The 27400-nt window shown below is 42.1% G+C and overlaps 1 protein-coding gene across 8 annotated transcripts in view; it reads left to right on the top strand.

The window, feature by feature from the left end:
* Positions 1-27400, top strand: part of ATF7IP (activating transcription factor 7 interacting protein) — a 168292-nt gene that overhangs the window by 121919 nt on the left and 18973 nt on the right. For 7 of the 8 annotated variants that reach the window (XM_084634324.1, XM_084634326.1, XM_084634327.1 and 4 more), the window contains exons 11-13: positions 6844-6922; positions 12929-13087; positions 15713-15898. In XM_084634324.1, the coding sequence (XP_084490450.1) occupies positions 6844-6922; positions 12929-13087; positions 15713-15898 (424 nt within the window). The remainder of the gene's footprint in view (positions 1-6843; positions 6923-12928; positions 13088-15712; positions 15899-27400) is intronic. The other variant, XM_084634322.1, reaches the window with a different exon arrangement.

Below are 27400 nucleotides of genomic sequence, written 5' to 3'. Positions count from 1 at the left end.
ATGGTGATCCTATTTACTAGTACTGTAGACTTTAACTAGTTGGTCAAAGCAGATACTTTGGTTTCAGCCATTTTACTTTCACCAATAGTTCATTCTTAGAGTGTGTGGTATATTTCTTTGTCGTCTGTGAGAATTTGTGTTGTGCCAGTTATAGGAAGGCTCCATTTATATCTCCTTATTCCCACATCACCTGCCTTCAGGCACAGAAAAGTGCTTTATCCCTGCTTTGCTCCTGACATACACCTTCTAAGGCGTGTCTCACTGGTTAGTGTGATTGCTTGTCAGATTATGCAGTGCTGCAGTTCTTTCTTTCTTTTTAGAAAGAATTGCTAGGTAGAATTGGGGGAAGCAGATGATATGTTATCACATTATATCTGAAGGTGTGTAAAATTTGGAATCTAGACCTCTTGAGTTGATCCTATTAGTTGACATTTGAAGTTAGGATTATTTCATTACAATTATCTGTATAGATTCTCATGATGAAAGACACATATTTCCAGATGCATTTCATACAGACTTAGTCAAGCCAGCGTGTCAGATCACTTTTCAGTAAGATGGCTGCAACCAGTAGAAGACTCAGGAATGCCAAGTTTAAATATAAACACCTCCTTACCCCTCCCCCCCCCCAAATTAAAATACATTTTAGAAATAATTTTCATTATGTGGTTTTCTAAACACTGCAGTAAGTAATATATGTTCAAACTATTTTTTAAATTAGGATTTGAATTAAACCCCACAAAAAATAGAATTGCACAGTCTCAGTCACTGGTTTGAAGGAGATTTATACTTTGTCACCTGCTTTGCTTCCCCTCCTCCAGTCCTGCACAGGTCTTTCCTCTTTCACATCCCTGAACTTCCTAGTAGTGTAGAAGAGCTGTTTATTGCCAATACACTCTTCTCCCTCACTATTTTGATCTACTTGCTACTCATGGCAAGCAAATTGAGAAGAAGAGCCGTGGTAGAGATTATTTTTACAGTGTTGTGGTTGTGCCTACCAGCTTACCGATATAAGAAGGTACTGGAGTCTTGATTAACTTTTTACTGCTTAAGAAATGAGTTTTTTAGGAGAGACTTGGATCAGAGATGAAAGCAGTGCCTATTGGCCATGTATTTCAGGTAGAATAAACAACACTAAATGAGACGTGAAGTGACGTTGTCAAGCACTTGCATATTGCTTCCAGGATTGGTGGAGATGACTGCACCCTGTTCTGGTCTATTGCCTCTTTTTTCTCTCTTGTTGGTTGTTCTTCCTCCTTTATTTTCCCCCTCTTACCCATCTGTTGCCTGTTTATTCTTCCCTCACCCTTCACTCTTCCTTGTCTCTTCTGTCCTCTCTCTCTTGTTTACTGACACTCCTCTTGTGCCTGTGTTGTTAATCTTGTTGGGCTGGCTGCACAGCAGACTTCAAAGTGAAATTTGCTAGTCTGGAAAGCTTCACTTTGCCATGAAATGGCTTACTTGGAAAGTGAAATTTACCAGACCAATTTGAAAAACAAACATGAACACATTAATAGGAGCACAAAAAGGTAGTTTATAAACCATACAGAAACCATAAATTAATTTCTTATTACAATCCTGTAATTGTATTAATATTCAAGATGTAGCCTTTGACATAAAGTTTCAGAACAGAGTACTTTTTTACAGTTAAGCTTGTAAATTACTGGGAAAGGATTCCTTTTAAAAAGAAACTCTGGCATAAGCTTTAATGGTGTTGGTATGAAAACAACCACAATAATAAACAAAAATGAAGTTAATTTTATTTCACCCTCTACAGAAGAGGCACTGTTGCATAAATAAATATAAAATATGACCACTAGAAGTTAAACATACAAAATTCTCATGATGTGGAATTACCAGTTTAACCATACAAAAACAAACGTAAAAAATATGCCAAATAAAGAGAATATTAAGGAATATTGTAGCAAATGGAATTTTTAGTAGTAAAATTTCTGCTTTTTTGATATAAAGGTTTATAAACATCAGTGCTGCTTTTACAGAAGGATTCAGGAGATAGGATCTAGCAGAGTCTTGTGACCAGTTGCTGTTTAAACATGACCTCCAAGGTTTTCTAAAGTTTGTTCGCTTTTTTGCCTGAGAGACTCAATGATCCATAGTCACCCATATCTGTTTTATTTATCTGTCTCAAAGTCCTTATTTTAATGATTTTTAAAATTCAGAAATAGTGGCTATAAACCCCTCATCATAAAAACCCAAGAGAGACTTAAGCTTTATTTTCTGACAGCACTGCTCTTTGTGTGCCAAGCACATGTAAGTAAGAGTCCCTTCTCTGTTGCATTCATCACTTAAACATTTCTACAGTGTCTTGGTGAAAGTTAATTGTTTAGGTTAAAACTGTTGTGACAGGGTCGGGCTAGATGGCTACAGGAGAGTAATAGAAGGCAGATATATTAGCCCCAGGCTAAGTAGGTCCCTTTTCCCTGGGTAAGGTGACACGGAAGGTTCCAAAACAATCAGGAACCTTCTGGAGACAGTTAAGACAAGCTGATTAGAACACTTGCAGCCAATCAAGAAGCTGCTAGAATCAATTAAGGCAGGCTAATCAGGTCACCTGGGTTTTAAAAAGGAGATCACTTCAGTTTGTGGTGTGTGTGTGAGGAGCTGGGAGCAAGAGGCACTAGGAGCTGAGAGTGAGAACGCGGACTGTTGGAGGAATGAGGTGTTCAAGCATTATCAGACACCAGGAGAAAGGTCCTATGGTGAGGATAAAAAAAGTGTTGGGAGGATGCCATGGGGAAGTAGCCCAGGGAGTTGTAGCTGTCATACAGCTGTTCCAGGAGGCACTCTAGACAGCTGCATTCCACAGGGCCCTGGGCTGGAACCCGGAGTAGAGGGGCGGGCCCGGGTTCCCCCCAAATCCTCCCAACTCCTGGTCAGACACAGGAGTCATTGACCTGGACTGTGAATTCAGAAAAACGGCCAAGCTGAGGGCTGCTGTGAAGCTCCAAGGCGAGCAAATCCGCCAATGAGCTCAAGACCCACCAAGGTAGAGCAGGAACTTTGTCACACTGTTTAATTGCAGCCTTCTAGCATGTGGGAGGAGAAAAGACTCTTGCATTAGGAAGAGCTCAGATTAGTCCGTGGTTAACATGCCCATAGGGTTTGTGATGTCATTGTTTCATAAAACACAGAGTTACACGGGCTACAAAGGGCAAACTTCTAGAAGAAACAAAAGACAGAAGCAAGTTTTTTTTTTTTAAAGTACATACATTAACATAGCAGCTAGGAAAATTTAAAAAGCTTTGCTGTCCACCCTTAAGGCAGCTATCAATCTCATCCCCCACTATTACAGACAACCAAACCTCCACTGAGTTAGGGCGAGCTTTATGTTGCAGCTGAAAAGTGAGAGCCTGGTTCTGAGAGGGAATAGAAACAAGCAGATCTATTGCATGTTCTTAGGTACAGAATGATCTCTAGAATCATATACCTTTTAAAAAAATTAAGCATTTTGTTTTTGCTCCTGTTCACTTGGAAGACTGGACCATAGATTTCCTTCTATTGTTCAGATTTGCTAGGCAAAATGAGGACTAATCTCGAGTTTCCAAGAGTGCTTTTCTCCTTACCCAGCTCCATTACCTCGACACCCCATCTACTGTTCTTTATTCTGTTCATGTCAGCTTCCATTTCAGGCTGCTGCTTTTGGCTTCTGGTGGAGCATTCAGCCAGGCCAACAGGCAAAAATCCTACACTGTGGCTGTGACTTGCCACATATCACAGTGAGCTGTTTCCTTTCCCACACTACTTACAGAAGGAGTAGCAGAGGCTATTCCTCTCAGTCCCTTTTCAAAGCATAGTCTTCAGTTGAAATGGGTGGAACTGGATTTTCAAATAGTAGGGAACAGGTAGTAAGAAATATTTCTCTCAGGAAACTCAGATAAGATCTTCCCTTCCCCAAGAACTTAGATTCCTTAGATATGCTCTAGGAATTATTTTGAGGAAATTTGGTGGCCTGTGTTATACAGAAGGTCAGACTAGATGATCACAGTGGACCTTTCCAGCCTTGGAATCTATGAATTTATGTAACTTGATCGTGATAGGCAGAGGTCTGATGTAATCAGAGTTCTTATGTCTTCTAGCCCATAGGTCTATGGCAAGCTCTACAGTCTCCCTCACCCTCTCCAACACCGGGAACAAGTGACCACTTTTTCCAAGGATTGGCTAGGGAGCCACTCAATCTGTGAAAAATACCCTCTTTTCATTAGAGATTATTTCTCCCTTGGACCGTGGGGACAAAACATTTCAGTCTACCTTCAGAAAACAGTATGAATTGATACTTAAATGTCTGATTCCCAGGGCTTCCTGTTACTGTGTTCTCTTCTCTAGATTCAAGAGCTCAGTGCCACATTTGTAGGAAGTTAAGCTGGATCTCATTCTGCTTGCCAATTAATTTGTATGTAATTCTTGAAAGACTCAGTTAAAGCCCTGGCAATGGCAGGCACCATTGAGTTCATCACTAGTTCTGGTTAAGGACAAGCAGTCTTGCATCTACACTCTGCCGTATAGGCCTTTCCTTTTGGGGAGATTGCCTGTACAAGACCTTGGAAGACATGGCTGATCCTAAGGCATTGTTCCCTTCTTACAAGCAAAAAAAAACCTGAGACTTCACTGGCTAATTCATTTAGGACTTGCTTGTCCTTTTTGTGAGTCCCCAGTTAGATTTTTTTTTCCCAGATTTTGACCTTCTAGATTTCCTAAAGTCAACTTCCAAGCTAAATAGAACTTGCAGCCCTGTTAACTGACTGACACAAGTCAGGCAGGCCTCAAAGACCACTTCTGAGTTAAGTTTCTCTCCTCCCTCTGGAGGTTCCTCTGCGGAATCTGTATTTCCTTGTGGCAGAAGGAGTGGAAGGAAATCACTTCAGACTGAGTCTGAAAACTAAAAAATGGCTCAGCATTAGATTTTTCTTCCTCCTCCTCCTCCTCACTGAGTCTCTTCTTTTTTTTCTTCTTCCCAGAAAAGAAATGCTATCACAGAAATCATACATTATCTTGTAGACAAAGCCACCTACCCATTTCCTCAGCATGAAAAAGGAAATCTTCTGTCTGCTTAATACTAACCATGCAGTCAGAGGGAAATTACCTTGTCTAAGATCTCAACTTGCCTAATCAATTCATCCAGTACAGAAAATTCAAGATGGAAACTATTCTGTCTAGCATAGTTATAAGAGAGCAAGAGAATTTCTTGTATCAAATTGGAAAGAATCATACTAAATCTAGAATCATATCAGAGTTATCTCATTTTGCCCTCAAATAGAGCCTTTTTCAATAAAACCTCCCTCAACTTTGGTCTTGCCTCATGTAAGATATTCATAAAGATCCTTAGCACTGGCAACAGCAGCCATCAGGGACAGCAAAACCCAAGTGATTTCCCTGTTTGGATGACTTACTGAAGAGATCACCAATATCAGCCACTCTAGATTCAAATGTCCCAGTGTTTGGTGACTCCATCACTTGTGATTAATAATACACAGAAAAACTGCTCTGACACCATCCTTTTCCCCCTCAGTGTCTCAGTGGAAGGGATGGTTTGCCCAACTGAGAATTCATAGAGGTAACTTCTAAGGTCATGGCTCTTCAGATCCACAGTCATTTGACAGCACCACACATCTTTCATTTTGTAGGACTGATATTGGCATTTGAACTGGCCCATGGATGAGACCCTATTCCATACCATTTCTTCACATTTATTCTTCCCTGGGATCAATTGTTACATTTACTCTTAGCCCATTTTTTTTTTATCCCAGGGAGTTTGGGAGTCACTAAAGTTGCTGAATCTGCAGCCAGTGGTGGACTCTAGCAATACATCTGTTCACCACCCACACCAACAAGAAAGTTCCCAAATTTTGCAGCAGGATTAAGAAACCAGGAGTTCACATCATGGATACTTTCTCCAGAGAATGTGTGCAGAGACCCTGGAATATACATTCTTCCCTTCCCCCTCATCCCTTTCTTATCTCAAGAAAGTGCATGGGTGGAGGGTAGACTGCCTAGCAAGTCTGAATAGCTGAAAGAATAACATGGAACCAGATTTTGTTGAATGCTTCTTAGCAGAAACTCAGTTTACTTCTAAGGAAAATCTCTCTGGCTCGTAATGTTTTAGTTTGTTACAACATTGAGTCCTCATGAAGATGTAAACGCTGCCTTTGTTCATCAGCTTCAAAAGAGTGCTTCCAAATGGCTTAATCTGTGTCTTATTTCAACATAACCTATGGCTATAATTACATTAATGAAATGGCTTCAGAAGGCTGGACACAACTGGAAATTTTTAATTGTCAGTGTTGATATGCCCAGTAAATATATAGGTGCCCAAGTGGTTTTTGCGTTTACTTTTTCGGTATGAAGTCAGTTTCATAATTGGCATATAGTCGGGACTGTTAATTTCAAGGTGGCTAAAGCATTTCTCTAGTGGCCACTCTGCTGCTGCTTTTGTTTCCTTGTAGCAACACTGATGTTTCATAGAATGACTGAGGAAAACACAGCCTGCTGTGTATTTTGGCTTATAACATTGAGATTTTTGAATGGAAGGTGGCTTATAATAATTAATAATAATTTATTTATAAAATACAAGTACTCTACAATATCTCTTACTACATCTTACAAAATTATAAAATATTGGTGTTGCATACCATTCATTCTGTTTTCAGCTCCTTCTCAACCACTGTGAATATCCTCTCAAATTTTCTCCTTCCCCTAATATTACCAGTGCCTCTCCAGTCACCATGCTTCAGCTCTGAGCCCCTTTTTACTCAGTTTTCAGTCAAGACCTCTTTATCTGCTGTGTTCCATGGAGTTGCCTTTGCAAAATGCAGGAGTTTTGTCTTTCAGAGTGGGAAGGTCACAGGCAGTGATTCAGGAGGTGTCATTGATCTCACCCTGGATGATGAAGATGATGGCTCTTCCCAAGGTAAGTCAGAAGAGATCCATTTAGCTGTGAGGAAAACTGGGCTAGCATTAGTATTTCATCCTACCAATTTGAGAAGGATGATCCAAAGAAACAATTATATTTTCACAGGTTTCCAAAGGAACAATGGGAATTTCTAATTGATAAGTGAATTTAAAGTTTTTGCATTACCTTCCTACCTACTGTAAACCAGATACTTAAGCAAGTTAGAATTATCCTTTTAACTAATTTTAGCCTTACAATTCCAGTGTATTGCATTGTTCCCTTAAATCTAGTCCCTGAAAAGTCTCAAGATAGTCTGTGGTATTAAGTGCTGTACCAAAGAAGTTCCACAGAAATACTGAATGCATCCGATGAAGTGAGCTGTAGCTCACAAAAGCTTATGCTTAAATAAATGTTAGTCTCTAAAGTGCCACAAGTACTCCTTTTCTTTTTGAGAGATACTCATGATGCCTTCACCTGATCTGAATATTAATTTTCTTCCCCATTTGTCGAAGGTCTTGCAACAATATAGTAGCCTTTACTTCAGTAAAATAGCAGTGTAATGTTACAAAAAAACCAAGAACTCCCCTTCCCTCCCCTACTCAACTGGTAGGATAGTACAGGAGACATAACTAAGAAGGTCATGCAACCTCAGCTCTTTGTCTGTGTCTACACTAGAAAACATCATATCTATAATTCATCACCAATGTTAGGAGCAGTAAAACATGTAACATAGGCACTCAGGTCTTTTTACCACTGTCATCTAATCTTAATGTTGGTCTTCAGTTGACAAGTTAAATTTATTTTACAATGTTTGTATTCAAAGGTGCTACCCAGTGAGATTAATAAATTGTAAAAGGAACCAGAGGGAACAAATAGAGATTTATGTGATATTGTCCTAAAGTGGATCCACGTTACTGTGGCCTGTGCCAACAGATCTTTTCTGCCAGTAAAAGATGGACTTTGTTCACAGCTCCTTTCAGTCTGACAACTCAGCTTCACAATATAATCTCATCATTTTGTCAGGGCCCACTTAATTGGGGCTGCTAGAGGAATTTCAGTAATCCTCAAAGAAAAAACGTGGCGTCTTCAAGTCCAATTATAAACTATGCTCTGTTTGTAAATTACTTATACTTTCAAAAGCTTTAGTGTCTATTTTCAGAGTAGCAGCCGTGTTAGTCTGCATTCGCAAAAAGAAAAGGAGTACTTGTGGCACCTTAGAGACTAACCAATTTATTTGAGCATAAGCTTTCGTGAGCTACAGCTCACTTCATCGGATGCACTGTAGCTGTCTGGAGAATCCTCTAGCTCTGATTTTAGCCATTTATGATTTGTCTACAGAATTATTATTAGATTATTTTACATAGGTTCTTGGTGCTCTGGTGAGTTTTCTCCAATTGTGCAGGTTTGTGTTTTGTTCTGTGGTGGTGTTATTCTATCTCCCCTTCCTTTCTACCAAATCCCCTGAGAGAACATTTTATACAATTCCTGACTGAACACTTACACTGTTAGGGAAGCAAAGGTTCCTTCTGATAGCTCACGCTTTTCCAACAGGAACCTCCCTCTGAAAAACAAAGGTTAAAATGTTGTATAGCATTCACTCTCAGTGCACAGGCCTGCTAGTCAGTCACTCCAGCTTCTGTGTTGGAACTAAAATTTAGCATGGTGAGGTGGATTTCAAACATATTTCTCTACTTGTCTTCCCCTTTGTCCTTCATCTTCCTCACGGAGCCTTTACGTGCTCCAAGAACTGCAATTAAAATACAACATGTTCCCATACAAAATATCCTGTATGTAGACTGTAAGTCATTCACGTATTTTAAATGGAAATTGAATTTCCAGTCATTTTTGTTCTCTGTTGGGACATCATCTGCAAATAAAGAATGCAGTGAAACTGGCAGCAGTAAGGGATTAAGGGGAACTCCAATAATTTAAAAAAGTGACTGTTTTCAGAAAAATGGCCTTGTGAGACTAGCCTCTCTGCATTTTCATATTTCTTTTCTGTTAGTCTCTTCCATGTGTAATTGCATCAGTTCATATGTGGAAAACAAGCTACACCAGCATTTAATTTAGCTAAGACTGGTATCTGAAAATCAACTGCTGTTTTTTCAACTTCATATATAATTTCCAACAATGAACATTCTGGAATTTGATTGAGCTCTTGATTTTTGTCAGTGATACATGAGGCTGTTTAGGATACAGCACGCTCTGCTTCAGTTATGTTATGTCATGCCAAGGCTAAACGTTTTTCTACTTCAGTGAATTTGACACACATGCTGGAATCAGAAAAGTACTGTAACAGTTGTTTTTGAATTTGAGCCTTTTCTTTAAAAATGGTTGTAAACTATTTAACTCAATGCACTGCAGCCACAAAATCCACCAGTTTTTAATATTTTAAATTGAATTTTAATATTTTAATTTTAATATTTTAACTCCAGTGCACAGTAACTATTTTTGTCCATAAACACGGTAATTTAATTCTACTGCACCCAGCTCTGCCTGAATATTGAAAGGGATTTTTTTGTAGATTGATATTGCAGCTACAACTTTTACAAATCAGTGTAAATTTGTCCAGATGAATCTATCCAGTAACCCCGGGAAATCTTTTTTCGAATTATAATGAAGTGAGACTGAAAAAATCTGTAAGAGTTTTTTGGGTTTTTTTTAAATAAATAAATTTTTAAAATCCTACGATTCCGGTGGCGCACTAGGTCTCCAGGAATTGTTCTTGCTAGGTAAGACTATCTTAAAATGATTTTGATTCTTAGTAAAGGGATCTGAAGCCTTTCATCTCTAGGTTACTAATTTGAATGCATTCACGTCATTCAAATTCATTACCTCTGAATGGCTGTTCACTGCCCTGAAAATAAAAGCTGTTGGTAGGTTTGTATCATTTTCATAGTGAACAGGTATACGCATTACAATTGGTACTCTCTGGAGAGAGGCAAATGGCTTTTTGAATTAGGAGAAAGTTTATTTGCCGGCACAAAATAATAAAGATAGGAATTATTCACAAGTTCTCTCCTAGTTAATAAAGACAGGATGAAACCTCTCCTATTTTGAAAATTCTTCTATATTCATGCTATGTAACTTTTTATGTCTTTATCAAGTGGCTTCAATTAAATACAGCAGCTAGTCTGATTGTAGGAAAACGACAATGCCTCGGAAGACTTAAAACCATTTGTTAATGGTGTTACAGTGTCAAGACCAGAATGTGATTTTTTTTTTAAAGGGTGTGATGCTGATAGACCAGGTGCCAGCTCATGCCAAAGCCCATAGGCCTCACTCAACACTGATAGATGCATAGCTGGAAACCAGTCTCTCACCTGTGTATTAGTATTGTTAAAATAAGTATTAGATTTAGAGAGATGTGTTTAGTATTTGAACTTTATGAAATTCTTGTCAGTTTCTGCCTGCATTAATTTCACATATTATGTCCTGTATCCCATATTATAAGGTAATATTTAAGTGTTTTCTCTGTAACTGTAAAAGTGTTTGTTATGAAAGTGGACATCCCAAAAGTCAGGAGAGAAGCATTACCAAGTGAAATACTAGTTTACCACAAGAGGTGTCCTCTCTTGCCCAACAAAAGAAGACCTGTAGACACCAGAGAACCCATTGTGGAACATCAGTGGACAGAAGACTTGATTGATTTCCCCACACTCATGAGAAAGGGGATGTGCACAAATTCTTGTCCCATCGCAGCTTGAACTCTGGGGGAAGGGAATAAAAATCCCTGTCAAGAAATTGTCATCACTATGCTGCTTGGAATTTAGAGAGGAAAATATTTCTAAGTATAAGCAAGGTATCTCCAAGCTTCTTAGTTTAGCTAGAGTTAGCCTTAAATGAAAGAGCTTGCACATTGCAGCAGTTTCTATTACTTTTTGGACCCTAAGACTGTAACTCATTTGTGTTTGTGTGTTTACCTGCTTTAACCTTAAAGGAGTACCTGTGGCACCTTAGAGACTAAATAACTGTTCCTTTTCTTAATTAATCTTTTGTTAGTTTGTTACAGGATTGGCTACAAGTGTTGTCTTTGGTGTGTGATCTGAGGTGCAATTGACCTGGGATAAGTGACTGGTCATTTGGGAGCCTGAATATGGTTGTGATTTTTGGTGTAAAGGACCATCTATCAGAAAGGCAGACCCTCCTGGGTGGCAAGATAGACAGGAGTTCCAAGGGGACGGTCTATGACTCCACTTTAAGGCTGTTATATAGTGCTTGAGGAGCTCACACTTGATACTTGGTTGGTGAAATTTAATTATAGAACACACAACTAATTTGGGGTTTGTTCCCTGGTTTGTAACAGTCTGCCCTGAGGTTGGCACCCACCTTCATGAGCCACTCCAGACAGCTTGACACTGGTGTAATCTTGCCAGGATACATAATCCACAGGTCAATTGGATTTGTAGATCATAACCTAGCACTGTTAAAGGTTTAAATTTGATATTGAGAGTTTTAAAGGTTGAAGATTAGTCACAGTGAGTGAACTACAGACAGACAATCTTGTGACAAAAGACCTTGAACATCTACACAGCTGGACAAAGGGTTTTTGGGGTTTTTTTTCCTACTGTCAGATTAGCTGTCAAGTATGATTGAAGCCATTTGATAAAGACCTAAAAGTTGCACTGAGTGAACAGTGGAAACATTTTCACCAGAAGGGAGGTTTTGTGCTGTCTTCATCAAGCCTGAAGTGTGGAACAAACTCTTCTTAGTGCCTTTTAATAGAGTTAGTGAAGCCCACTGTGGTTTTCAAAAATATATTCTGCTTTCATATCACCACTGCATACTGGCACTTTATCAGGAGCCTAGTACTGATTTTTGTTTTCCGCTACTTAATATCTTCAAACGGATTCTCTGTGTGCTGTTGAACTGAATTATTGGCTGCTAGGAGTCCACTTGTGTCATCCCAGGTCTTTTGAGTGAGCCCCATCGAGACTTTCCTCAGTGTGGCTTTTTATCTCTACTGATTCTGCTTTTTTGTTTTCCTGGTGTTTTTTCCCTTTACAGCATCTGAAGCATCTAGGTAGAGATGTCTTGCCACTTCCTTGTTAACCTGCTTGTGGACAAAGGAATGCAGTAGAAATGTGATTAATCTTGCTTTTCATAAAGCACTTAAGAGTATTTCTCAGCCTAACTTGAAAATAATTTCAAGTTCTCACAAGCCATTGCTAAGGCTGCATATACAGATCCACCTGTCAATGCAGTAGAGCAAAATAAGCAGCTTCTCAGTGCAAAAAAAATCATTCTGATAACCAAATTGGATGGAATTCAGAGAAGAGCAACAGCAATTAATTGTGGGCTGGAGGAGTTGACTTACAAACAGAAAACAAAACTAAGGCCTGGTCTACACTTAAAAATTAGATTGACCTACCTACGTCATTCACGACTGTGAAAAATGTTGTGCCCTGAGTGCTGTAGGTCAGTACCACTGACCTACGGCCATAGCTGTGCCACTGTACTGTAGATATACCCTAAGTGCTGAGTAAGTTGGGGAGAGAACATACGTGTCTGCAAATATTAGGTGCAAACATCAAAGAAGAACAAGAATTACATAAGGAGGTGCGCAGCATTATTCCTATGGATAAAGGGATGAAATTAAGGAAAACAATGCCTATACTAAACATAAAAAATAAGGCCTAATAATCATTGTTAGTTCATGGAATAGTCTTTAAAGGAAGTAGTTGAAGGCTTGTAGTTTGAGCCATTTAAAACTAGAAGAGATACGGCTTTAGCGCAGTGTTTCATGAACTTTGGTCCCTGAATCACAGTGGTCTGCCCAGTCTTTCCTGAGAATGGCAGAATGAAATGTAAAAAAACAGAGAGATTGGGCTGATGGAAGATGGGTCCTTTAGAGCATCTTTTATATGTTGGTTTGTAGAATGAAAAGGTGGAAGAACCACAACACTAGCAAGCATGCTATGGGACAACATTGGTTTGGGAGTGGCAGGGGAAGGGACTGGATGACCCAACAGGCCTTTTCAATCCCTATTTTCTATTGTCTACAATTTCGTTCTGTTTTTGAAGCAGATGCCAAGAAGCAGAATCAGTCGGGCGTGTCTGGAATAGGTCTATCCTCCCAGCCCTTGGCTCGCCCACTGCAACCTTTACAGGCGACTTCTCTGCAGCAGACAGGTGTGCCAACAAGTGGGCCTTCCCAGACCACCATACACGTACTACCTACAGGTAACTTCATTTTATATAGTTCTGTGAATGTGGTGAGTAGCTTCTGAAACCCTGTGTTGTTTGGTCTCTTTGTGTTAACTTTTTGAGATGAATATACTGACCCTGTTTTTCAGCAGGTTTTTTATCTTTTTAGTGCCAGCCATAGAATCATAGAATATCAGGGTTGGAAGGGACCTCAGCAGGTCATCTAGTCCAACCCCCTGCTCAAAGCAGGGCCGATCCCCAATTAAATCATCCCAGCCAGGGCTTTGTCAAGCCTGACCTTAAAAATTTCTAAGGAAAGAGATTCCACCACCTCCCTAGGTAACGCATTCCAGTGTTTCACCATCCTCCTAGTGAAAATGTTTTTCCTAATATCCAACCTAAATCTCCCACACTGCAACTTGAGACCATTACTCCTTGTTCTGTCATCTGCTAACACTGGGAACAGTCTAGAGCCATCCTCTTTGGAACCCCCTTTCAGGTAGTTGAAAGCAGCTATCAAATCCCCCCTCATTCTTCTCTTCCGTAGACTAAACATCCCTAGTTCCCTCAGCCTCTCCTCATAATTCATGTGTTCCAATCCCCTAATCATTTTTGTTGCCCTCCGCTGGACTCTTTCCAATTTTTCCACATTCTCCTTGTAGTGTGGGGCCCAAAACTGGACACCGTACTCCAGATGAGGCCTCACCAGTGTCTAATAGAGGGGAACGATCATGTCCCTCGATCTGCTGGCAATGCCCCTACTTATACATCCCAAAATGCCGTTGGCCTTCTTGGCAACAAGGGCACACTGTTGACTCCTATCCAGCTTCTCGTCCACTGTAACCCCTAGGTCCTTTTCTGCAGAACTGCTGCCGAGCCATTTGGTCCCTAGTCTGTAGCGGTGCATTGGATTCTTCCGTCCTAAGTGCAGGGCTCTGCAATTGTCCTTGTTGAACCTCATCAGATTTCTTTTGGCCCAATCCTCCAATTTGTCTAGGTCCCTCTGTATCCTATCCCTACATTCCAGCGTATCTACCTCTCCTCCCAGTTTAGTGTCATCTGCAAACTTGCTGAGGGTGCAATCCACACCATCCTCCAGATCATTTATGAAGATATTAAACAAAACCGGCCCCAGGACCGACCCTTGGGGCACTCCACTTGATACCGGCTGCCAACTAGGCATGGAGCCATTGATCACTACCCGTTGAGCCCGACAATCTAGCCAGCTTTCTATCCACCTTATAGTCCATTCATCCAGCCCATACTTCTTTAAATTGCTGGCAAGAATACTGTGGCAGACAGTGTCAAAAACTTTGCTAAAGTCAAGGAACAACACGTCCACTGCTTTCCCTTCGTCCACAGAGCCAGTTATCTCGTCATAGAAGGCAATTAGATTAGTCAGGCATGACTTGCCCTTGGTGAATCTATGCTGTCTGTTCCTGATCACTTTCCTCTCCTCTAAGCGCTTCAGAATTGATTGCTTGAGGACCTGCTCCAAGATTTTTCCAGGGACTGAGGTGAGGCTGACTGGCCTGTAGTTCCCAGGATCCTCCTTCTTCCCTTCCTAACCTCTTTGGGTTCTTCCAAGGCTGTAGAAATTGAAATGTTTTAAGCAGAGAAAGGTGGATGAGTCCTTGTGGAAGGGGCTAGATGGCAGAATAAGCTGTTGTCCTATAAGCTGCATCCTTCTGGGAATCATAGACTAGACAGAGAAGTCCTACTGGATGATCAAGTCTGTCCCTCAGCTGGGACAAGATTGGTCCTCTCAATCCAATAAAGAAACATGGTCCACTGGATAGGACACTTCTAGAAATTATTTGCAATGTTGTTGGCTGTCCAAGGAGAGCTGTAGGGGCCATTGAGGTGCCAGCTGCCCAAGGGAGGGGGGGTTGTTCAGGCACTGGGAATCTGCACCAGCTGTGTGGTTTGAATTCCTGAAGGGATTGCAATAGCACAGCCACTCACCTCTAGTACCTCGCTAGTCCTTGGGCAGCTCTGGTAGCTAAGCTGCTGTGGAGGTCCCTCCATCCCAGCTTGAACTTTCTTCTGTTAGCAGCATGACTTCAAAAATTAAAAAGGTATAAGGGAAACATAGGTCTCTCTTCCCCCCACCCTGATAGGTGAGTGACTAAAGACCAATTAGACCTGATGTTATCCAATCATGAGAGCTCTCTAATGAGATCTGCACTGTTGCTCACTCTTCACGAATAATGCCGAAGCACACTTACCACCCAGGCTTTTCTATATTATTCCTTACAGTTAGGATACTATTTAGTTTTGGCAGAGGAGACTTAGTAATAGTAAAATGTGTGGGTTTTTTGGGCATTTGAACCATGTTAAGTAAGAATTTACTATTTAACCGTGAACTGTATCTCTTGGATATTATATATTTGTCTTCTCTGATTATCTAAAATTTTTATATATTTTATATAATATAGAAATGTCAAAATATAACACACACTTCAGTTTTGCTCAGACCACATTCCTCAGTATCCTCCTTATCCCCTTAAAAGTAGATGCACTTAATGTAACGTTTCATAAAGACTGCTTTTATTTTCCATGGCTCACATGGATCAGTTGTCGAAGATGCCTGCATTCTGGAATGGGGGTTTCAGTTTTAATCCTTTTGACTTCAATTTGTGATCCTTTTTATTTTTCCAGCTCAGACAACAGTGAATGTAACACATCGTCCAGTGACTCAGGGTGCTGCTAGGCTCCCCATACCTAGAGCTCCTGCTAACCACCAAGTGGTCTATACTACCCTTCCTGCACCACCAGCTCAGAATCCAGTGAGAGGTGCCATCATGCAGAGCCCTGGTTTAAGGCAGGTCAGCCCACAGAGTGCAGGTAAGAGGTCCTTTTTCATGTATATCCTAGTACTGTGGAGATTGATAATATCAGGGTACTCATTTGATGCCCAGATGCCTCTCACGATATTATGCAGAGTTGTGGGGTGAATTCTCAGCTTATGAAGACATGAGAAAATCACAAGTCAATAAGATCATGGGTCTTCGAAAACATTCCTCACTCAGGCATGTGATGAGGTAAGGCTGGATAGGCATCTCCTCAGACAATGACACTAGTAGCCATGCACTTCTGGGTGATTTGTCCAAACTATGAATGAGTTTATAAGGTAACTGAACATCTGACATGCCCCAGTCTTGTAAAAGTGCGGTACCAGGGAAGTGGGGAGACTGTATTTTATTCTTATGCAGTAAAATTCTTAAACCCATATACAGTGGAGTTGCATCGTATGCGCATTTAACTTACGTGAATTCAACTATATGCACTCGGCAGAAAAAAAAAAAGAAAAATAACAATTTAAATAGTGCGGCGATTCCACCCACCATTCCACTCAAAGAGCGTATGCCCCAGAGTGAGCGTGCGATGGGAGATGTGGCTCTGCTGTTCCCTCAGTCTTTCTCAGTTCCCACATGCCTCTCATAGTGTGAGTATCTCGCTGCACTGAGTGTGATTCTCGCATTTAAAGATATGTATTTTTTGTACAACATGGCCCCTAAACGCAAGCCAACTACTTCATCTGGTTCTCAACTGAAGAAATAGCAATCTGTTCCAACGCTGGAGGAAAAACTGGCTGTGTTGGTCTTATTGACCGACAGTATGTCGGTCTCCATCGTGGCGTGTAAATATGGCGCAACGAATCTAGCATCCGTGCCATCAAGATTCGAGAGAGAGAAATTCGTCAAGCCGGGGCATCAAGTGCTCCAATAAATGCTAAGGTGACGAGCCAGGTGCGTGATAAGACTTTAGTGAAGACTGAAAAGGCATTAAACTTATGGCTGGAAGACATGAACCGTAAACATGTGCCTATTGATGGCAACATATTGCGAGAAAAGGCTATTGGCCTCTATGCACTGTTCAAACCTCCCACCGAAGAGGGACAGCCTTCTGATGAAAAGAAATTCAAAGTCAGCCAAGGTTGGCTTAACAGTTTTAGGAACCGCTTCAACCTCAAAAACGTGCAGACTACTGGTGAAGCTGTATCTGCCAATAAAGAGGCAGCAAAAGCCTACCCCGAACAAAGAAAATCATAGAAGAAAAGGACCATCTTCTGGAACAAGTTTTTAATGCTGACGAGACTGGGCCCTTCTGGAAAAAAATGCCCAACTACACTTACACTTCGAAATCAGAAAGACAAGCTCCTGGCTTCAAAGCAGCTAAAGACCATGTGACTGTGTTGTTTTGTGGCAATGCGGCTGGGCATTTAATAAAGCCAGGCTTGCTTTACAGGGCTGCAAATCCCCGTGCCCTAAAAGGCAAGAACAAAAATCTCCTGCCTGTGTTCTAGCAATCAAATAAAAAGGCTTGGGTGACAGCAGCGGCAGCGTTTCTGGATTGGTTCTACAAGTGTTTCATTCCGGAGGTCAAGAGGTACCTCGAAGAGAAACAACTTGACTTTAAAGTGTTGCTGATCATAGACAAGGCTCCTGGCCACCTTGAGACACACACACCCTGGTTTGCGCCTAACGACGTTGAAGTAGTCTTTCTCCCCCCCCAATAACTCCTCCAACCTCTCGACCAAGGTGTGATTCGCTGCTTCAAGGCCACGTACACGAGGTTTATGTTCTCATGAATACATAGCGCTATGGATGCTGATCCCAGTCTTAATGTGAGGGAATGCTGGAAGTCCTTCAACATTGCCGATTGCATCACTTATATTAAACAGGGAATGGATGCAATCAAGCCTGAAACAGTCAATGCATGTTGGTGAAACCTATGGAAAGAATGTGTGAATGATTTTAAGGGTTTCCCGACCACTGACAAAGAAATGAAACGCATTGTTCAGGTGGCCAGGCAAGTAGGTGGTGATGGCTTCGTCAACATCCTTGAGGAAGAAATTGAAGAATTAATTGAGGGCCATAGAGAAACATTGACAAATGAAGAGTTAGAGGAACTGATAAAATCGTCTACAGAAGATGATGATGACGAACAGGAAGAGCCAGCAAGTTGGAATCTTCATAAATTTGTTTAAGTGTTCCAAGCAGCGAAACACTTGAATGATTTAATTTCTGAATACGATCCCTCTATGGAACGAAGCCTCAAAAGCACACGTAGTATTATGGACGATTTGAGACCATATCAAGTAATGTATGAGCAGCTCAAGAGACAACAGCGACAGTTGCTGAGCATCATGTTTTTCAAGAAAAAACAACCAGCAGCAGATGAGCCTACGCAATCAACTTCTCGAGCTGAACCAGAGCCAACCACTTGGTCTACGACATGCTCTCTGTCACTCAAGCTCTCCATCATCTCCGTCTCCTGGATCGACGACAAGCCCTGACGACCATCCAGCAGCGTTGTCAGGGGAAGAGGAAGACTAATCATCGGAGTGTGTTCAGTGCCCATCTTCATTGTCTCATCGTTCATCAAACGGGCGCTGTACTAATCATCGTCATCATTCATCTGTCATAGTTGTCGTCGTATCACCATTATCGTCATCGTAGACTAGCAAGAATATCCAGGATGAATGGTGAGTGGTTAAGTTTACTGTTTTCCTTTTTTATTCTTTCATTCTTCCGTTTCTCTTTTATGTAATTAAAAATACTGTAAAATTATATTTTGCATATGTACTTTTTATTATATACTGTACATTACTGTATACATTATACATTTATACATATTACTGTACAGGGTTGCACAATATACACAAAACCATGTGCAGTATACTGTACTTTATAGGCGATTTAAGGGATTTTCAAGGGTAATTTTGACTATATGCGATTTTCATCTTACGCACTGACTTTAGAACCTAACCCCCGAGTAAGATGCGCCTCCACTGTAGTAAATCAGACATGGCTTACCATCAGAATGCTCAGTTTCAGTATAATTCCATAACAATGTGTAGTGTCCCATGCTATGTTTTTGGACCCTGTTCCAGTGAGATTTATCTTTGGTTTTATTTACCCCTGTATATCTCCAGGGAGCTGAGATTTCCCAGCAGTCACAGCATGAGCTATGATGCATGCTGGTTGTAGATGTCAGCAAGCTCAACTCAGTACTGTGAGAACTTGATTCATATTTCCCCCAGCAGAAAATTATTTTCTTGTCATGAATGGCGCACGTCAAGCATAAAGTGCCTAAACTCATGCAACAATTAAGTGCAGATTTTTAATTGCTATTTTTAGTTCCTCTTTTATCATCTCCCTCCCTTCCTCTGCTATGGATGGTTTCTACACTGACAAGCATAAATGACCATATTCACTAGTTGTCCTGAGAATGAGAATAGACTCATACCTCTGCAAGGCGACTGGTTCCATAGCCCCTGTTATATACTGCCTCAGAATGCTGTGTACTTGAATAGTATGTGACTGCACACCATGCCTTTGTGCTAAGTTAATTGATCCACTGCCCTAGTTTTAAAATTAGGCTTTTTGGCAGATAGAATACCAGAAAAGACTGTATATTTCTCTTGCAAAAAAGCATAAACAATGTGTGTGTAATAAATGACTTGTGGCTGTATTGCCTCAGGCAGTCAGCATATCAGATTGCACTGGCTAAGCAGGTCTGGTCAGTGCTTGGGAGCTCTCCACAGAAAGCATCTTCAGGAAATAGTGTTCTTCAAATGTTTCTCTATAGATATTCCACAGTTGGTGCACATGTACCCAGTACTCTCAAGTTTGAATTCTTTCGGCCATTAGTGTCCATTGGGGGCCATGTTTGCACCTGAGTGTCTTCATGCTTCAAGCCAAGGCATGAAGACCCCAGCCACCCTCACTTCCTTCTCACTGCCCATGGCTCTGAGTCAGAACTTGCAGCATCCAAGACACTCTGCTCACTGTGCAGTCTACCCATTCTTTTGTAAATAATTGTAAATAGATAGGTACTTACTCAATGTTAGTTTAGAGTTTTTTTATAATGTTTCTCTTAGGTTTTCTTTATGTCACATATTATTTGTTTTTGACTGGGGGTCTGTCTACATAGCAACTAGACATCTGCAGCAAGCCCTTGCCCACCAATTTGGGCTCACAGGGCTTGGGCTGTGGAGGTGTTTCATTGCTGTGTAGACTTCCGGGCTCTGGCACACTCCCACTTCACAAGGTTCTAGAGCCCAGACTCCAGCCTGAGCCCAAACATCTACACAGCAGTGAAACAGCCCTGCAGCCCAAGTCCCACAAGCCCAAGTCGGGGACCAGCAGCAGTTGTCTAGTTGTTGTGTAGACATACCCGGAGAATCTGTCCCCATACCTAAACCAGTCATTATGACTGAACACAAATCTCCAAGATTTCCTTTTATATGCCCACTAATGATGGGCACACCAGATGCTTATTGTGTCTGGGGGAGGGGCATGTAACGGACAGATGTGCCACTTGTAAATCTTTTTCTAAGAGAACCCCAAGAACTTGAGAATTCATCTGAAGATGCTCCTGTTGGAGAGGTTGATATATCCCTCTTCAAATTCCTGAGCACTTAGTTTCAAAAAGTGCTCCTCCCAGCTCTTTTGCTCACAAATGTGAGATAACCACTTCAAAAGCTTCATCCTTCGTTAACTGGGGAACCAAAGGGAATGGGGAAAAAGAGCACCAATCCCACAAAGGGAAGAGATGTAGGTCTCTTTCATCAGATCCTTCCTCAAGAGGCCACAAATCACCTCAAAAATGATAGCTCAAGGCACCAGAATGGCCACGCTGGCACTCATTCTGGCACTGGTCCCTGTGCCTCTTGACCCCCTTTCTTGGTATCACAGAAGTCACCTGGAACCAACCTCTCAACCCCAAGGTTCCTGGTATTGATATCTCTGATACTGACTGTCCTGCTGCTGATGCCATCCACTCACCTGACTACAATAGTACCAACTAACTATATCACAATTCTACACGTTGTCAAAGGACCTCATGGTCTGTTTAGTACTGGACTTCTCTTGGTGAGTGGTAGTGAAGGAACCTCTTCCAGCACCAACTGCTGTTCTTACACAGGTACTGAACAGAGCACAGTGTGAGGGTATTCCCAGCACTCCAGCTGGAACAGCTTCTCATACCCTGGAGGACTCTTATTGTCATCCCCAGGTTCTGCTGATAGTAGGGAGGAGACACCAATTTGTTCTCTGGATATTCTGGCTAGTACACGCCACAAATGGGTCGATGGCTGATTTTTATTACCCCAGACATAAGACCTCAAAGAGGGATGTTACCTCTGGAATCCACTCCCATGACCATCCGCTCAATATGCCTATCCTTGGCCTTAATGGACACTATGGGGACTTCATCAGGTTAGAATACTAGTGTCAGCATCCCAGTACAGAGCTAGATCCCCTCACCCACAACCTTACAAGGGGTTATTAAAGGCAACTCAATGCACACTCCTGCCAACCAAGCAGACTGGTCATGGCTCTGATGAGGAGTTACAGATGTAGGACCACCCCATCCTGGCACCCATCACATTGTCATCTGCCAATGAGGCTGTTGTACCCATACCACAACCCCAGATGACCACAAGATGTTCCAGGACTTGTAGGATGGCTCAGACTGAAGTATCCAGTGGAACTGCTCGCGGACAAATCACACAAGCTCCTGGAAATCCTTCACACCTCTGAACCTGGACGACTTGCAGTCCCCATCAATGAGGGGCTTTTAGCACCACCTAAGTTGCTTTGGTAGGTGCCCACTTCTTTGGTACCAACATCAAAAAAAGCAGATCATTCCTACCAAATGCTTTCCCAAGGTTTTTAGCAATTTTACACTCACACCTGGGTCATTGGTTGTTGCACCACCTAACAAAAGGTGTAGCCAAAGACGACAGAAAGCAACATCTGGAAACAAGAAGTCCCAGGAACTAGATTTATTTGGACAGAAAAATTATTAAACATCTGGTGTTCAAATGCAAATCACCAGTTACTAGAGCTTCTTGGTGAAGTACAGTTATTTAAATTGGGACTCCATCACTAAATTCATCAATAGGCTTCCTCAAGATAGCAGAAATAAGTTTGTGCCTCTGATTGCTGAAGGTCAGCTTGTGGCACTTATATCGCTCTGAGTCGCCCTTGATACTGCTGACATAGCATGTAGATCCATGGCTACCTCAGTTGCCATGAGGAGACTCTCTTGGCTCCAATCGTCAGGAATCCCTGAGGTACGAGTTACAATTGAGAATCTTCTGTTTGAGGGATGTGGACTTTTTAATGTAAAGACTCATGAAATTTTACACTGAAGGACATGAGTGATGCTGAGGTCCCTAGAAGTCTATAGAGGGCTACTCACTGGTATGGTTATGAAGTGTAGGAGTCTTGGGTTTACTCTTCAGGATTCCCTGGAGAGGTGTTGAACTCCATAGAGGATTTACAGATTGACAAGTCAAACTTTTTCAGTGAGAAAACTGATGAGCCTCTACATGTGTTGAAAAACTGTAGATGTACCCTTCACTCCCTGGGAATTTACGCCCTGGCCCCAAAAAGGGAACACCACAGGCAAGTATATAGGTCAAGCCTGCTCCCTCCACAAATATTCCATCACCAGTGCCCAGCTGAACCTCTGCACAAGAGTTAAGAGACCTTGATTTTCATCCCCCTCTACTGCCACGACCTTCACCCATTCTCACCCATGTGCTAAGGGCTACTTTTGATGCCTCAGTCAAAAAGTGCTTACCTTTATTGATGCCAGCCACTTCTGTCTCTCCACCCCTAATCTTTGGGGGCCTTCTCATATTTTTGCCTACAATTGGGACTATATCACAACGGGCAAGTAGGTTCTAGAAACCATCCACCATGCTTACTCCGTCAAATTTCTCTCCCTTACCCCCACAAACCTCCTTCCCAGCCCCTCTCCATGGACTGCTCTCACGAGGAGATTCTCTGGCAAGAGGCAGTGTCTCTTCTCTAATGAAGGGCAATAGAGCAAGTACCATCTTAATATCAAGAGAGAGGATTCTATTCCTATATGTCTTAGTTCCAAAAAGTGATTGGTGGAGACCCAGTGAGGACCTTCAACAACTGAACATCTTTATTTGAAAGCCAAAATTCAGGATGGTTACACTAGCATCAATAATCCCCTCCCTAAAGGAGGGAATGTGATACACGGCTCTCAGTATGAAGGAGGATGCCCTGTTTTCATGTAGATATTCATCCTCCCAACAAAAAAATTTCTTCATTTCCTGGTAGGTCGGGAACACTACCAGTTCAGAGTCCTTCACTTTGGACTAGTAACAGGTCCCAGAGTATTCATGAAGGTTTTCTGTGTGATGGCAGTCCAGACAAGATGTCCTGGCTACTCAGGCTTCCGATAGTTGGATGACTGGCTCCTAACAAGTAGTTCCAACCACCGGGTTAAGTCAGCAACTTTGTTCCTGCTTCATCTTCTAGCAGCCATGTCTGCATGAACAAAGAAAAGTCCATTTTGCCCCCCCCCCATATGGACGATAAACTTTATTGGAGTGATAGTGGTCTCCATTTCAGCAAGAGCTTTTCTCCTCACAGAAAGATTTCAATCGAGCAATCTGATAATACAGATTACTTGCAAACCAAAAACTACAAGGCCAGGCTGCACATCAGTCTGCTCAAAATGAGAGCTGTCTGCCTGGCCTGCGAAGCCTTTCTCCCACTCATACATTCACACCATATCCAAATAGTGTCAGCCAACATCATCAAAGTATTTTATGTAAAACAAGCAGAGTGGAGCAAGATCCCTTCCCCTCTGCCTGGAATTGGTGCATCAGAAATCACATCACTATTCTAGCCACATACTATTAGGTGTTCAGAGTTCTCTAGCAGACAAACTCAGCAGGAACTTCTCTGCAGACCAGAATGGAAATACACAACTCTGTCCTGAGCAAGATATTTATTCAGTGGGGGACACCCCAATGGGATCTCTTCACATTGCAAACAGCAAACTTCTCCTGTACTACTCCAGGACAGCTAGGGGTCACGACTCCCAGAGCAACGCTCTCCTGTTATACAGACCAACTCAGATGTCTTTCCTCCCATCCCTCTGCTACCACAGGCCCAGACCCTTTTGGTTACTGGAACTTCTGAGACTGTCAACCCATTCTCCTATCAGGATCTGTCCCTTCCCAGATTTTGTAACTCAGGAAGACTGCAAAATCAGATACTCCAGTCCAGACCTACTTCACCACCATGCCTGGTTTTTGGATGGGCATCAGAACTAGAACAATCATGCTTGGGAGCTGTCCAAGCCACTCTTACTCAGAGTAGGAAAGATTCACCCAGGAACTGTTATCTAGCTAAATGGAGATGCTTCTCTGCCTGGGCACAGCACAATCACTCTTTCTCAGAATCTGCAGATAGCCCAGTCATTTTAGATTATGTCCTGTCATTGAAGAACTCAGGTCTTTCTATTAGCTCACAGCAGGTTCATCTTGCAGCGATCGTTGCCTGCCTTCCTTCACTGAACAGGTGTTCAGTTTTCACTTGCCCAGCAACAGTTAGATTCCTTGTCAGGACCTTTCTGCCAATGATCAAGCCTACACCTCAATAGGACCTCAGTCTCATCCTTTCAATACTTACCAGACCACCATTTGAACCTTTGGCCACACGCACTATGTCCCACCTTTTCCCTGAAGATTGCATTTTTAGTTGCTATTATACCAGAAGGGTGAGCAAGGTGGGAGCACTCTTGGTTGATCCACCATATATACCATTTTTCACAAAGAGAACGTCTCCCTTCATCCTAAATTCCTCTGTAAAGTAATTTCTGAATTTCATGTCAACTAACCTATCTGCTTACCTCTTTTCTTCCCCAAACTCCATGCTTCTGTTGATGAGAAAAGATCTAATTTTCCAGATGTCAGATGTGCCCTGGCATTCTGCCTGCAAAGGACCAAACTAATTAGAAAATCACTAAGACTGTTTGTCACTATAGCAGAAAGGTCACGAGGACAAACAAGAGAACCTCTAAGTATATTTCTGGTTGCATTATCATGCACTACTACTAAGTGTGTGTATGTGCCCCGCAAGGGGTTAGGGCACACTCCATAAGAGTACAAGATACTTCCACAGCATTTTTACAGGAGGTACTGATAGTGGACATTTGTAGAATGACTCCCTAGAGTTCAAGTCACACATTCATAAAACATTGCACCCTAGTTCAGCCTCCACTGCAGATCTAGCTGTGGGGACTGAAGTTCTTTGAGCATCTTTGCTGACTGCATCCTTGCATTGCCCCCCTCTGGTCTGAATATTGCTGATCAGTCATTCACATGTGGAATACACACAGGGACCAGCACTCAAGAAATGGAGGTTACTTACCTGGTAACTGGAAGTCTTTCAAGATGTGTGGTCCCGATCTGTATTCAACTGCCTTTCCCCTCTGCTTCAGATCTGATTGGATTTGTGGTAAAAGAAATCATTGGAGAGGCAGGCATTGGTCCGCATGCCCTTATGCCCTCGATCTGGAGCATGAGGATTTCAACTGCACATGTGTGGGTCAGTGGGCACTGCTTATTAAAAATCTCCAGACTCTGGTCCAGAGCATGCATGCACACCTCCACGTGGAAAACAGGTAGAGACCATATGTCTCCAAGAACTTCCCATTACAGGTAAGTAACCTTCATTTCTGTACAAATGCGAAAAAACTTTAAGTGTGAACCACAGCAAAGACAATAGTTTTATACCCCGTAAAAACAACCTGAACCACCCAAGAGGTGCCAGAAGTTTCAGAGGAGGAAATCATCTACTGTCTTCTTACCAGCTTCAGCATCATCAAGGCAGAATGTTTGACTCTTTGTCAGAAATAGAGTACAACTTCTGTTGCATTTTTTTATATCCCCTCCATATGAGAAGTTTATTTCATTTTTGTGGGGTCTGCAACACCATCACTAAGGTCCTGTAAATCAGAGGTGGGCTATTCTATCCAATTCCAGTCTCCCCAACGCACACACACCTTCCTCACCCCTTTTAAGGGACCCCTCTTCCAAGAGCATGCTACATCAGAGGTGCAATCACTTCTAAATCTGGAAGCAGTAGAAGAAGTACCTCAATAATATAGGGGAGGGAGAGAGGTTTTACTCCCATTACTTTGATTTCCAAAAGGGAAGGGGGCTGGTGCCCTATTTTGGTCCTGAGACAATTGAACACCTTCATGCACAAGCTCAGGTTCTTTGAGTATCATCCCTGTGGGAGCTTCACTTCTGGTGTACATGCACCCTGTGTGTCTTTGGTTAGAGATTTTTCAGTAGCAATGTCCGTTAGGCTTGTGCATGCACTCTGCCCTATACCACCTCATGCCCTGTGCTAAGGCTATATAGGGCCAACCAGGTGAACTGCCTTCAGTTCTGTCTCAACCACCTTGGCTTGAAACAGAGCAACTAGCCAAGCCAGCTTAGCTGTTCATTAAGCTTGCTTTCTAGTATAGTTTAGCCCTTATCAGTGTCTAGTTTTATTTTTCATTTGGAGGGTTTTTATTTTATTCACTCATTTTTGCCCTTCCTACTCTCTGAGGAGGAGGTCCCTTTCCTCCATTACAAAGGTAAGCCAGGATTCAAGCATTGTCTCACTTGCCAGGACATTATCCCTGTCAGTGATGGACATTCCCATTGTATTCACTGTCTGGGGGACAAGCACATCCGTTAGTGTAATTTCTATGAAGCCCTCAAGAACAATGCTAGAAAAAATTGAGAGATCAGACTCAAACAACTCATGATGGTGTGCTCTTTCTCTTGCCTCTAATCCAGGTCAAGGGGCCCTCTGCCCCATCTACCCCAGCATCACATTCACCCAGACCTTCGAAGGAGAAATCATCAGAAGTTACTGGGGAGGCCTCTAAGAAAAAGAGTTCCAGCTCGCCTCACAGAGAGCCTGCCCCAAAAAGATCTTGGTCTCCGTTTAGACTAACTGTTTCTAAACCCTCCGACACGAAGTTGGATACTCTTGAGGCTTCAGGCTCCTTCAGTATCAATTGTGGCTCTGAGGCCCTGAGTTCTTCCAAGAGCCACAGTTGCAAACATGCTTCATTGCCTGAACAATCTTTGGTACCATTTTAGTCTGACCAGTGCAACAAGGAGAAGCTGTCTGCTACTAGCAGGGCAATACCGACTGATTTTCCTATGCAACCTTTGGTGCCTAGCTGCATGACCACTTCAGTACCCCAGAAGGCTAAGTGGCCTTATGCTTCACACTCTTCGAGGTGCTCAGTATCATTGGTACTGACTTCTTGTACAAGGCACTAATTGAAGTAGATCCCTCTTCCAGGTAAGATAATGGAGACGATACCACGGGACTTTAGGTAATCCAGGGATCTGCATGTCTCTGAGCCAGAGTCTTCTCTCTTAATGGGTATCAAGCTGATTGGTACCAAGGATATCAGTCACTGGATTTACAGCTCTTTCCAGTACCGCTGGATTTTCTGCCACTTTCGGAGCTCCCCCACACCCCCTTTGGACAT

This window comes from Lepidochelys olivacea (genome assembly GCF_965140295.1).
Source record: "Lepidochelys olivacea isolate rLepOli2 genome assembly, chromosome: 1".
NCBI classification, from domain to species: domain Eukaryota; kingdom Metazoa; phylum Chordata; order Testudines; family Cheloniidae; genus Lepidochelys; species Lepidochelys olivacea.
Note: the sequence above shows the minus strand (reverse complement) of the source record. Positions and strands in the feature narration are given on the sequence as shown.